At 39.4% G+C, this 12,754-nt stretch overlaps 1 protein-coding gene across 1 annotated transcript in view; it reads right to left on the bottom strand.

Annotated features, from left to right (window-relative positions):
* TMC1 (transmembrane channel like 1) overlaps positions 1-12,754 on the bottom strand; it is a 118,515-nt gene that overhangs the window by 96,657 nt on the left and 9,104 nt on the right. Inside the window, exons 2-3 of the mRNA XM_019554751.1 lie at positions 6,883-6,967; positions 6,424-6,724 (exon numbers count right to left, since the gene is read on the bottom strand). Coding sequence (XP_019410296.1) covers positions 6,424-6,724; positions 6,883-6,967 — 386 coding nt within the window. The remainder of the gene's footprint in view (positions 1-6,423; positions 6,725-6,882; positions 6,968-12,754) is intronic.

Below are 12,754 nucleotides of genomic sequence, written 5' to 3'. Positions count from 1 at the left end.
AAGTCAGGCTAATGGGCCTGTAGTTAGCCAGATCCACTCTCCTCCCTTTCTTGAAGATTGGCACCACATTGGCCTTCACCAGTCCAATGGCTAGCTGAAAAAAATGTACAGACAGCAAGAAGATGATCACCAAGGCTAGTTTGGACACTTACTTGAAAACAGAAATAAAATTTGGAGCTTCACCCCCACAAATGCTAACGAACAGCAGGGACAGACCCATAATACCTGTGAAAATGTTTCTTCCAGTTCAGTGGTTTTAAAACTGCGGTCCACAGACCCTGGGGGTACGCAGACTGTCTAAGGGGTCCACAAAAGATGACTATGATCAAGCAAATGCATGTGAATACCCACACTTACAATTCAAAGGGGTCTGCACCTCCATTCAAAATTTTTTAGGGGTCCACAAGTAAAAAAAAGTTGAAAACTGTTGTTCTAGTTCTCAGAGATAAGATCTCAAGAAAATAGAAAAGAACTGTTGGGATGGATAGAGTAAGAAGGTACCTCTATTCCAGTAAAAAGCTAGAACACTGAAACCTTCACAGGAACTCCAGTATGGTGATCAAAGCTTTAAGTGGTCATTTGAACAATGGCTTAGTAATCAAAGTAGTTGAATAGCTTGGGCACACAGAACCAGACAGAAAATGGACAGTTGTTTAGGCAAAATGGCTAACACCTGATGATGAAAATATGATCTGTAATTCAGAAGCAGCAAGGGGAACACTGACTGCAATCCCCACAAACATTTAGATCCACCCAGAGAAGAGATTATTACAGTAAACACACTTACAATCACCAGATGATACTATCCTTGTATCTATAAGCATAAGGAACAATACACATTCCAACTGAGAGACAAGAGTTAAACCCAAACATTGAAAGGTATGATGTGTCTCAATAGAGTTATTCAGCAGCAATATTAGTAATGATAGCTCTAAGCTTCTTTTGGTTGCTTAGTGGATGTGTTATATTCATCCACAATTAAACATCAGGTTTAATGTCTCATTATAAGGGACACAAAATGTGACACTAAAACGCCCCTTCTTGGTCTCTTTTGTCTACATGCTGACTTAGCTAATGAGAGCAGGATGGGTGTTTGAAAAGCTCTCTTAATAAAAATCCATTTTAGCTTACTCTATCCAAAAGTGGACTCTCATTTTTGCAAGCATTCTACAGCAGGACAAAATATTCTATAGGACTTCAAACAGTAGAAAAACAGCAGAAGAACAAACAACAGCTAAAACATAGCAGCAATATGGGAAGAAGTGGTCCAGATCTCTGGATTTGACTTTATTGCCACAAAATGGTGAGGGTGGGCAACTAGCAAACAATTCCTAAATATATATATAGCCTCTGAATTTTGCCTTTTACTTTTTTAGAATATTCTGCAAATGCAAATTTTAAAAATATCTTGCTACTAGATATAGCTCTATGAATGGTTTATACAGAAAAAATTACCATGAGACTGTTTGCACATTGTTTGCTACAAGTTCACTTTCACACATTGGGATCCATGAACTGATGTTTGAGCTGTATGATTACAGCTACTTATATCATACAGTATGGTTTCTGTTCCTGAACTGGATGACCAAGGATTTATAAACATCTGTTCTTTGCAAAACAACTTACTTTTTGTAGTTGATGAATTTTGTGATTCAATGAACCTCAGCCACGGGTCTAAAATCTGTTTTCTACTTATATTTGTAACAAAAGGTTTGTGGGACATAATGTTCATGGAAGCTAAGAAAAGTCACACAATCATAGCAAAATTGGTTTTAGAAGACCTTTAAATATGCTCTTCTTGCTGTTCTCCCAGGTTCAACTTTGGTAACAAAGAAATGTAATTGCCAATAAATGCTATGTGGCAAGAAAATAAAAATGGCATTTCAAGTGACTGTATAAGACACATGAGACTGATCTAGGAGAACAGGAAAAACAGTATCTTGCAATTACCATACATATTAAAGCGACTTAACTGCGAAAGAAGGTGAACTCATCCATAAAATATTGGCAAACAGATGTGATAAAAATGAACCATGGACAATATACATCTCCAAAAAGAAAGGTCTTTGAGGAAAATCATTATTGATTGCTATCATGGTACTGAGATGGACAAGTGTATGAACTTTACAAAGACATTTAGACTTGTCCTAAATAGGCAAAAGGAAGACTTCCTGTGCATATTAACATGATGATTTTTAATGGTAATAGATGGAACAGTATCTTTTAAAAAGAACAGAAGGCCTTGAAGAGGAAGAGTTTAGTCTTTATAAGAGAGTGGCCTCCTTCCTGTACCAGCTGCTATGTTCTGATATGGCAGCTGAAGATTCCCTCCAGCTAGTGCAAAACTGGTGAGCCGTTTTTCATGTCATAAATACAACAGTCTTCAGTGCTCCTGACAAGACCCTTTCCACTTTGCTTCCATTCCTAAAATACAAACCCCAGAAATTAGGTAGCAAAATCTCCCTGATGGTTCCCCATTGCTGCCCACAATCTTGATAAAGACAGAACTATCAAGAGTGACAGCAAGGAATACCCCCAATTCCAGGTTTGGCATATGCATAACAGGAGCAGGTAAAAGAAGCTCTTGGGATTGTTCCCAAGAGCAGCACAAAAACCCTGAAAGATATATTCTAAAAAGAGAATATAAGAGGGAGCAGAGAAGAGGGAATAGGAATAGTACAATGAATAAGAGATATAAGTCTTAGTGCAGTGGGACCCTTAAGAAAAGAGGTCTGTACAAAACAGGAGAGATCCTGTGAACTAGAAAGGATAAGATAAACATTGGAACTTGTATTTGAACCACTGATTTTTGCTGTATACAAAGTCAGTCCTAGAGCAGATCATATTATTCCTGGAAAAAAAATTGATTTTCAATAAAAGTGTTCAAGTGGAACAGAACTAAAACACCTTTCATGTTTTATTTTATCCATCAAAAATAAAGAAAATATATCAATATTGGAAGGTTTGTAGGAAGTATTGATTTCAATGAAATTGTATTTCTCAATTAATTTTGATAATAAATTTCAACCATCTATAATCAAATTTGATGCAGTTATACAACATTTTCCTTAATTCAAATAGTGGAGAGCTGTGCTACTGGGAGCAGTCTACCTTCATTTACAACTATCAAGTCCTGGGTTTTCATGAATAGCAATGATTCATAGATATTAAAGATATACGGGTTTAATTGGCAACTTTTGTTCTGACATCATGCCTAATAAAAGCCAGTACAGATCTTAACTCAGTAATTTTACATTAAGCTCATAGTATCCTTGGTTCAAATCCACAATACATGCCTTTAAATCAATGGAACTTTTGAAGTCAATATACCTTTATGGATTTATATACCAGCTAAGAACTTTGCACTTACCTATTCATTTTTTATTTCATTCCATTTTTAGCATTTTTTAATTGATTTAATTTCTGAGCTCTTTATGCTTTTAAAACTAATAATATTGACATTTAGACCTGTTGTAAAGGCTGAGACTAAGAAAGACACTGTATTTTTCACTAGCTATATTGAATGGAAAGTTCCTGTAGGACAGATGGAGTTTTCAGACTCAGGGAAGCTATAACTCAACAGAAGCTATAAATGAATAGGTTTTACTATATTCCTGATTTTCATTTGTAAATTCCCTTACCAATTTAGAACTGTCATAAAACCTCCAAACTTCGTATTTCTAAGGAGTTCCTGTTCTTCTTAGATCATTTGCTAGCCCCTTGTTTAACAAAGCTCTTTAGCACATGCTTGACTTTACATATGTCCCCCTAAGAGCATTTGACCTATTTACATGCTTAATGTTCCAGTCCTGACAGACTTATTGTGCAAATAAGTTGCATCAGTGTAATAGAAAACAAGATCCCCAAGGGTGTTATTTCAATTGCCTCTACATGCTTATCGCTTGAAACTTTTGTTGTGATGAGTCCACATGGCCTTACTAAAGAACTTATATTTCTAACCTTCCTCCCCAAGGCTTGCAAATGTTTTATCTGATTTAAACCCTAAATGACCAACAGTATGTTTTTCTTTATCCATACAATGTCTGTGTCCTTCTATTAAAAAATTTCTTTCAGCACCAATATCTGTTCCGTCTGAAAAACAGGCCATTTAAAAACTTTCCTCAAGTTATTTCAACCTTTGCTTTTTTTAAATCTTAAAGATATTTTTAGTAACATACTTCATAAGCTTCTGATATCAGATGAAAGGAAAGCCCCTTTTATCATGGGCGTCCCTTATTTACCTTATTTATAATAGCTTGTATACTTAAAATTAGGGCAGAAACATCTATAATCTTGTTAATTGGCCCACTGCCTATGGAGGCAATGTTCTTGCACACTTCAGAAACAGTTAACTGTCTTTCGTGATTCCTCATATATGATCCCAGCTTATACAATGATTCCTCATTATTTGGCCTAAATGAATATCCCCTTGTCCTGAACTTTCTAATCCAAAGTGAAGTACTCTGTCTTATTTAATTTTACATTTCTCTGAATCTTTTTAATTAGCATATCTTTTGAATGCTCACAATAGACCATGATGACAATAAGCAAAAGAACTTTGATTGGCACAGTTAGGAACGTTAATTGAGTAGTATGTATATGAGTGCACAAAATCACACAGAAGAGAGATGATGATATAATTGACACTATAGTGAAGAGTTGGAACAAAGATACATTGTAGGAATTCTGAAATGGAGGGGGAAATGAAATCATAAGGCTAATTCCCTTTGTGTGCCTAAATGGCATGTACACAGCCACATAATTGCAGGGTTTAGCACGTACATGCAGTTTTCAATTCTGTTCCTCATTCTCATGAAATGGAATTGCCTTGTGCTGAAAGTGAAAACAGAAGAAAGCCCTCCCACTGTTTAGCCCAATAGCCTAATGGTTAATATACTTGACAGGGGAATAATAGATGCTCCCTGAGAGGATGCAAACCTGCATGTCTTGCTTTCTAACAAAATACAGTACTATAACTACCAGGCCATAGGCTGTGCATTGCCTAGGCCTCTTTCCTGCGCTCTTCTTCTGGCCCAACAAAGAAATTAGGGCCAGAAGAAAAAGAACAAAGCAGAGGGTGCATAGCCTAATGAAATCAGTGTTCCCTATAAAAGGAGACCCTTGATTCCAGTCTGGGCCCCCTGGTTCAAACTGGACATGAACTTTCCCAGTGCTGTTTACCCTTTTTATCCAATTAATATTACATGCAAGATGAAGTGGGCAACTGCCCTAACCACTAAACAATATTAACTCTAAAACCTAAAACAAGGGATTAGACAAATTCATGGAAGACAGGTTACTGGGAGCTATTCTCTGACATTACTAAATCAGCAATAGTTGATGCCTTTGGAGGGTATGACAGGGAATGGACCACATGCCCTGGTTGTACTCTCCCATGAAGGTATCTATTACTTACCACTGTCAGAGACAGGATTCTGGGTTATATGGCCCATTGGTCTGACCCAGAATGCCACTTATATTCCTATATTCACTTAGTTATTGAGATAGAAGGTGTGTACCCGGCCAACCTATTCTGCTCCACAGCCACTCAACCAGAGGGCAGTTCTAGTAGTCATGCTCAACCTGAGTGTGTGAGCTTGCTCATCCAGGGCTGAGTCAAAAACTACATGAGAATGCCAAAAAACTGCATTTGCATGTGCCACTCAGAAAAGTAAAGAGAAATAGGACTTAGCTGGCAATACATTGAAATGGGATTGGGGATCAATCAGTGTAACAAGTATGACAACATTTTTGCAGTATTTTTTGATAATCAAAATTGTAGTTGATGGCTCATGTGGCCCTTTCCTATCTTTCTATGATTCCTGCTGTGGTTTTCAGGTGTGTATCTGAGAGCACCAACACTTCTAGTGAGAGAAGTAGAAACCTCTCGTTTCTGACTGAAACAAGCTCCATGATACACTATTCCCAGGGACTAATTCCTTTCAAAGAATATGTCATGAAAAATGAAGTAGGGTAAAAAAAGAGAGGATAGGAAGAGACAGAGAGAAAAAAATAAGCAAGTCTGATAGAAAAAGAACCATAACGTTGTCCAGCATTCAGTTTGTGTTGGATTTTCTGATGAGTTCAGCTCCTAAATAATTTGGCACTAAATTTGCTAAATAATGACTAAGTAATAATTGTAGGTTGACTAAATAATTCAGCACGTTAGGTGCTGATCCCTTGAAAATATGACTGTATCACAGTAGAAGCTGCTGAAATATTACGAAACCAAGGTCTTGATAAGTCTCGTGTAAATCTGGTTTAAAGCCAGCTGAAAAACACCATTTTGTTTCGGGGCAAAACAGTGAGGTTTTGTTATTTGCTTTCATTCTGGAGTTATGTTGGCTCACATGTATAACACTATAAATATCTATTTGTAAGCACTGATAGATTCCAAATTGCATAAATAAAATAATGAATTACCCTGAACCTGACTTCTTTTTATCCTTCTTTTTCTTGTTGGCCTTCTCTTTTTTCCCTTTCTTATCATTTTTCTTGTCATTTTTGCCTCTCCCTTTTTTGCCTCCTTTCTCTTCATCTTCACCATCTTCACCACCCTCCTCTTTGGATTTTTGATTTGCTCTGTTTTTCCTGCTTTTGCAGACTTCTTCATCAGAATCACTCTCAAGCCCCACACGTATTCTCTGTGGTCTCTTGCGTGGTACACGGTGCACAGGATCTGTTTTTTTTTCTCCCTCATCATCACCATCTGTTTTATTCTCTCCTATAGATTCATGATCATTTTTAGGAAGAAAACACATAAAGGAGAACCAGTCATTTAGTTGTATGGAGACCTCCCTGTTACTAAGACAGCTCTTCAGTTTACATATTGTAACAGGAAAATATCTGAATGTAAAATACAAATTGTCCATCCCCAGTTACCTGTTGGGTCATTTTCTTCACTTTCAGCTGCACTGCCTTCTTCAACTTCCACTATGGGGAAAAAATGGGCAAATCGTGATGCATACTGAATAGCAAATAGCCATTAAAGCAGGATGTTAAAGATATCCTTACAAATTACTTAATATTGAATAATATTGCCTCCCTGGGTAACTCTCAAATTTTCATTAAATATACTTATGCCTAACTGTGACTAGAGCTGACTGAATTTTGGAAAATCCATCAGGTTTAGGAGCACATAGGAAGGGTAAAGGATACCAAAAGGGCAATTTCTCTGGGAGATTCAGTTCCAACATCCAAATTTCAAAGTAGCAAGAGGTGATCCTGTTCTTTTTTAGAAGGCAAGGATTTCCTAGGGTGATATCTTTAATTGCACCAACTGTATAGCTGAGATAGAGCAACGTGATGGGGAATGTCTTGCATTTGAAAGCTTGTCTAAGGATGCTGTTACTGGCTACCTTTGAAACTTTTTAAATCTATGAACTGTCATGCCATCAAAAAAGTTAGAACAGGTTCAGAGTGGTTAAAGGTTAACATTTAATGCTGTCTCAGACCTACACAACTGTGACTTGCTAATAGGGTCTGGGACAGACATTGCATAAGCCAGTTTGAGCTCAGTCAGTTATGTCTAATACTACATTCAACCAGGTTTATCTCAAACTGGTTTCAGCCATTTTGAAACTGATTTAGGTGCACTGAATGTCTGTTCTGTTACAGGTTTAAACCAGTTTTTAATCACTTAAACTGGTTTATAGATAACATATGTCCCTAGCCTAGAGGGCCTGGCAAGCAGGGGTATGAGCAGGAGCCAGGACTCTCCCTTCTTCTGGGGTGGGAGAGGAGGGGAGAGGGTGACGTAGCTTGGCATGCTGTGGTTTCCCTGAAGAGAAAAAGCTGTGTCTTTCCTGACTTCACAGCCAGCAGGAGCCAACTGCAGCCATGGGTGGCCAAGGAAAAGTCTTAATGACATGATAGAGTTGGTAACATCTGAGGAGATCCAGTAATACACTAAGGGAACAAGATGGAGATTGGTTTAGGGAGGGAAGAGCACTCATGGGTAAGGATTGTAGTGAGTAGAGATTGATGAACTGGCTTCGTGCATTGACATGTTATTAAATGGTGTGGTACCTGGTACCTAGATGTTTATGGAACCACAGATATTTTTCCTGTTTAGAATTAGAATCCACACCCAATTTCATCTTTTGAGGTTTTGTTCTCACCAAATTGCTTACCTAGCAGAGGATATTGTTTCTGTTAGACATAAATAAGGATCTACCAAATTTGGGGCGGCTACCCCCCTCCCCCCAGGTTCATGGTCTGAGAACAGTGCCAGTCACCATTTTCATGGCAGAGCACAGTGACCCACCCCCATACATTTGATTAGCCAAGGGGCCCTGGAAGTCCCATCCCTTCCCAGAGATTGGCAGATGGCCTGGGACTTCCAGGGCCCCTTGGCCAATCAGAGGCATGGGGGGGGCACTTCACTCTGCAGTGAAAATCTCCACTCTCCACCCCGCCACCCTTCCCATGCTTCAGGACAGCAAAGCTTCTCAGTTCTCACCCTTTTCTGTTTGCAGCTCCCTTCCCGCCACCCCCACTTACTGGCCATTGTCATGCTTTTTCATGGAGGCTGGGCTTTTATGCGGGCAATCTGCTGATTTAATGGTTTCTACAAAAATCATGAAATCACAATTTTGGTGGGTCCCTAAGACATAAGTAACTATGGATGCTTGTAGACATTTAAAAAATGGTGCTTTACTTCAAACTTGGTGTGTTCCCAAGCCCCACATAGTTGGTCCAATAAAATATATCAGCCTAAGAAATCCTTGCCTCTTACACTTAGTAAATTAGGACATTCTGTCCCTAAATAGGCTAAATAGTTTTTATTGCCATTCCTATATACAACATATTTTCAAGTGTGTCCTATCTAACTTATTCCCTGTACAGTCCAGAAAATAAGCTTGTAATGAACTATGCAGCAGCATTTCTCAGAACTTTTCAGTCAACAGAACATTAAAATTATCTTGTGGACCTTTTGATTTTTTTCATTCTTGTAGTGACTTCCACTCTTTTATTTTTCCTTTTTTTTTTTTGTCATAAACTCCATATTAAGTAGCCCATGTAATACTGATGTACAGGTTAATTTATCCAATGAAATAGTAGCCAAATATTCAGGCATTCCTGCCTAGCTTTTCCCTGAGATAGAAAAGTATAAGACATTAAATGGCAAAATATGTAACACTAGAGACAAGAAACAACCAAGAGTCTTGTTTCAAGTCATGCATTAATGTGCAAAGTGTTATTCAGAATTTGACAGGCGCATTAAAACGGGGACATATGCACAGTTTAAATTCCCTTCACAAAGCATCTCATTGTAATAGCATTTTCTGTCATTTCCACAACATCTGCATAATAATTTTTTAGGATTATGCAAAAATGTTATCATTCAATATCATCAGCGAAATGTGAAAATAAGTGCTCTTTTGTTCAGCCTGGACATATGCCTTCTGTTGCTAGCAGTAACTGGATCTACATTTGACAAAGATCATTACATTGCTATTGAGAGCTTGCAATGATGGAGACAGACGCTTCTAAAGAGATACTTTGCATGCAACAATAGGGCATGGTCTTTTATTTGCAACTAATGCCTTTGCTGAGCTCCTTCAGCCAAAGAGAAATTCCTGAGGAAGCATTTTAATGATATAAAGTTGGTCTTAGATTCTGATGAGTGCACACAACAAGCAAACAGCTGGAGGTTTATAACATGGATACTGAAATGTGCATTGGTGCTGAAAGTATATCATACAGAAATTGACATTATATTTAGCACAAATAAAAACAATACAGTGTGCAGTTCACAGGCTTAAACACAGTAGAATGTAATAGTTTGGATTTAATTAAACATAGTGCCATAGAGTAACAAATGTGCTAAACTAAGTACAACATATCAAGAGAGATATTATGTAAAGCTAAATCATAGTGTTTATTCATCATCCTGATCAGCAGGAAGGTCAGGGTGAAGGGGGAAGGGAGATAGGTCCATGTCTTAATAGAATACTTGGTTACCTATGTTACCAACAGCTCACGTGTTAAACAGCAGGGATTTTAAATAAATAAAGACAAAAGCTTAAAGCCAAATGGAAATGGATATTACTGTAGAAAGGAACCTAAAGAGGACTGGATTAGCCCAGAACTGCAAAGAGAGGATTAGAAAGGATCACACAACTACAAGAGTGGTGAGTATACAGTACAGACCCTATTAGTACCAGCCAAGTCCTCGGTTTTTTTTGCAAGAGCTGACAAATTACAGCATTAGACTAAAAGGTCACTGCTGTCTCCATGGCCACGTTTTCTTGCAAACGTGGAACTCACCAACCAGTTAAATCCCCATGTCCTTACATTACCCTTTAAAAAGGAAATGTTTCTGTAATAGAATGACTTGTGGTAGCATTTTTTTAAGTGGTAAAATGTCAGCAAACTGCTGCTATGATTTGCAGAAAGGACCAGTGATTTCTTTTCTCTCTCCATTTTTGAGTATCCAACTGAAGAGTACTTAAGCTGGCCTCCATCAGGTTCTTGAAATGTTGGGGATAATGCTTTCTCACAAAAGAAAGGAGCATCTTTTTTAGATTTGATTATAATAGGAACTAGTTGACAATATTATGGTAAAGTAAACTGGGTAAAAGCAAGGAAGATGCAATAGAGTCCGATGCTCTAGGAAAACGAAGCAGGGGAGCATTTAAATAAAAAATGGATATAAAAATATATAATGGATTTAAAAAAAAAGGGATTAAACAAATTAAGGGAACTGGTAAGTACAAACTCTTGCAAAGATAAGCTTAGGTATAAAAGAGTGCAGAGGAGCTGCCAGGCAATTTTCAGGGCACAATAACAAACTATCCTGATGTGGATAGATAAGGAGCTTAGTAAGAGGCCATTATAGTTATATCTCGATTTCTTTAAGAGCCTGAAAATCAAAAAGGAATCATATAAAAATGTAAACAAAACTTCATCGTAGTGGGAGAGAGAGGAAAAAAGAGAAAGAGATACAGGCATATTGTGAGTTGTAATCTGGCCCCCTGTGGTGTCTGTTCAACCCTTATTACTATCTCCCTCCTATTGCCCTCTACTCCTTTTCAGTGGGTGTGGCTCACTCCACAACATAATTAAGGATGAAGTTAAAGAAATAGTGCAATCATTTAGGGGTAAAATCAGAAAGATGAAGAAATAAAACTAGATATTATCAAGAAATATAAAAGACAACATGAAAAGATTCTATAAATAATATTATATATAAGCATGACATTTAGAGAGGAGAAATCAGATATACAAAAATCAAAACATGGAGTAACACACTAATCAACAATACTGAAGAAAAGGGTCTGAGGTATCCTCAGAGTGCATTGCAAGTTACTGATGAGTCAACATTGTATTACTTTTACAAAAAGACAACTCACATTCTAAGATGTATTAACAAGAGTCTATGTATTACGCAAAGGGAAATGAATTCACTCTACTCAGCTATGTCCAATTCTAGGCGCTACTCTTTATGAAAGATTTAGAAAAATTAGAGACAGTGCCCAGAACAAGGAAGCTGGTAAGAAAGGCAAAACTTCTTGTGGGTGATTGTAGCAGGGCACTAAGGTGCCTGCTACTGACAACAGTAATATGGGCTCAGCTGCCACTCCCCAGGGCAGCACAGGTGTGGGTTGCCGAGACAACCAGTTGGGTCAGCTGACCGGAAGGGGGCAGGGCCTGGCCTATATAAACAGCGAGGCTGAGGCCAGAGTCAGTTCCCCTCTGGCAGCAGAGGAAATGGGAGCTCTGCTGGAGTAAGCAGAGCAGGGAAGCTGGATGGCCTGAGCAGTTGCGGTGTGATGATACTGGGTGGAGAAAACCCTAGTAGGGATATGAAGGAAGGTTAGCCAGTTTGGCTTGGAATTTATGTTGGAACACAGGGGTGTGAGTTTTCTGTTTTGGTTGTTGTAGAAGACCGGGTGAGGCTATAGGGGTTGGAGGAGGCCTCATAGGAGCTCCCCAGTAGTGGGGGTTCCTGGTGCTGGAGAGGGTGCTGTGTTTTGGGGTGTCCCGACCCCAGCCCCAGTGTGGGTAGTATTGGGAGGAGCCCAGTGCAGGTGCAGGCGAGAAGCCCCAGTGGGGCGCAAGACCCGGAAAGGAGGTCTGGAGGCCAGGCATGGCTGCAGCCACCTGAGCCTCAATTGTGAGGAGCCTAGTGGACGTGAGACCTGGGAAAGGGGTTTGGGGGCCAGCCATGGCTATGGCCACCTGAGCCTCAATTTGCGGGAATCACGAGGCAAGGACCCGGTGCAGGCTGCGAGAGCCGCAGGGAGACAGGCCCTGGTACGGGCTGCAAGAGCACAGACAGGCAATGGAGATGAGTCCAGGGACCTGTGAGGGCACGGGTGACGGTGGGAGTCACGTGCAGCCCAGAGGTGGGAGTGCATTGGGCAACTAGACCGAGCCAAGATATATCAAGGCACCGTGACAAAGAGGGTAGAAAGGCAGCCTCCCCTTTACTATATCAACATCAAAGACGTAGCGGGCGAGATAAAGAGGGTGCATTTAAGACTGATTTGGCACGGTAGCAGGATGCTAGGGGAGTTCACGGCACCCCTAGGTTACACGCTGCCACAGTGATACATTTTACTGTACCAACTGTATGGACTCTTACTGCACGGACCCATATAGTTTCATAATTTCATAGTTTCTAGGGTCGGAAGGGACCTGAGCAGATCATCTACTCCGACCCCCTGCCATGGCAGGAAAGAATACTGGGGTCAAACGACCCCAGCAAGATGTGCATCTAACCTCCTCTTAAACACCCCCAAAGGTA

This window comes from Crocodylus porosus, unplaced genomic scaffold (assembly GCF_001723895.1).
Source record: "Crocodylus porosus isolate Cpor-Errol unplaced genomic scaffold, CroPor_comp1, whole genome shotgun sequence".
Classification (NCBI taxonomy): Eukaryota; Metazoa; Chordata; order Crocodylia; family Crocodylidae; genus Crocodylus; species Crocodylus porosus.
Note: the sequence above shows the minus strand (reverse complement) of the source record. Positions and strands in the feature narration are given on the sequence as shown.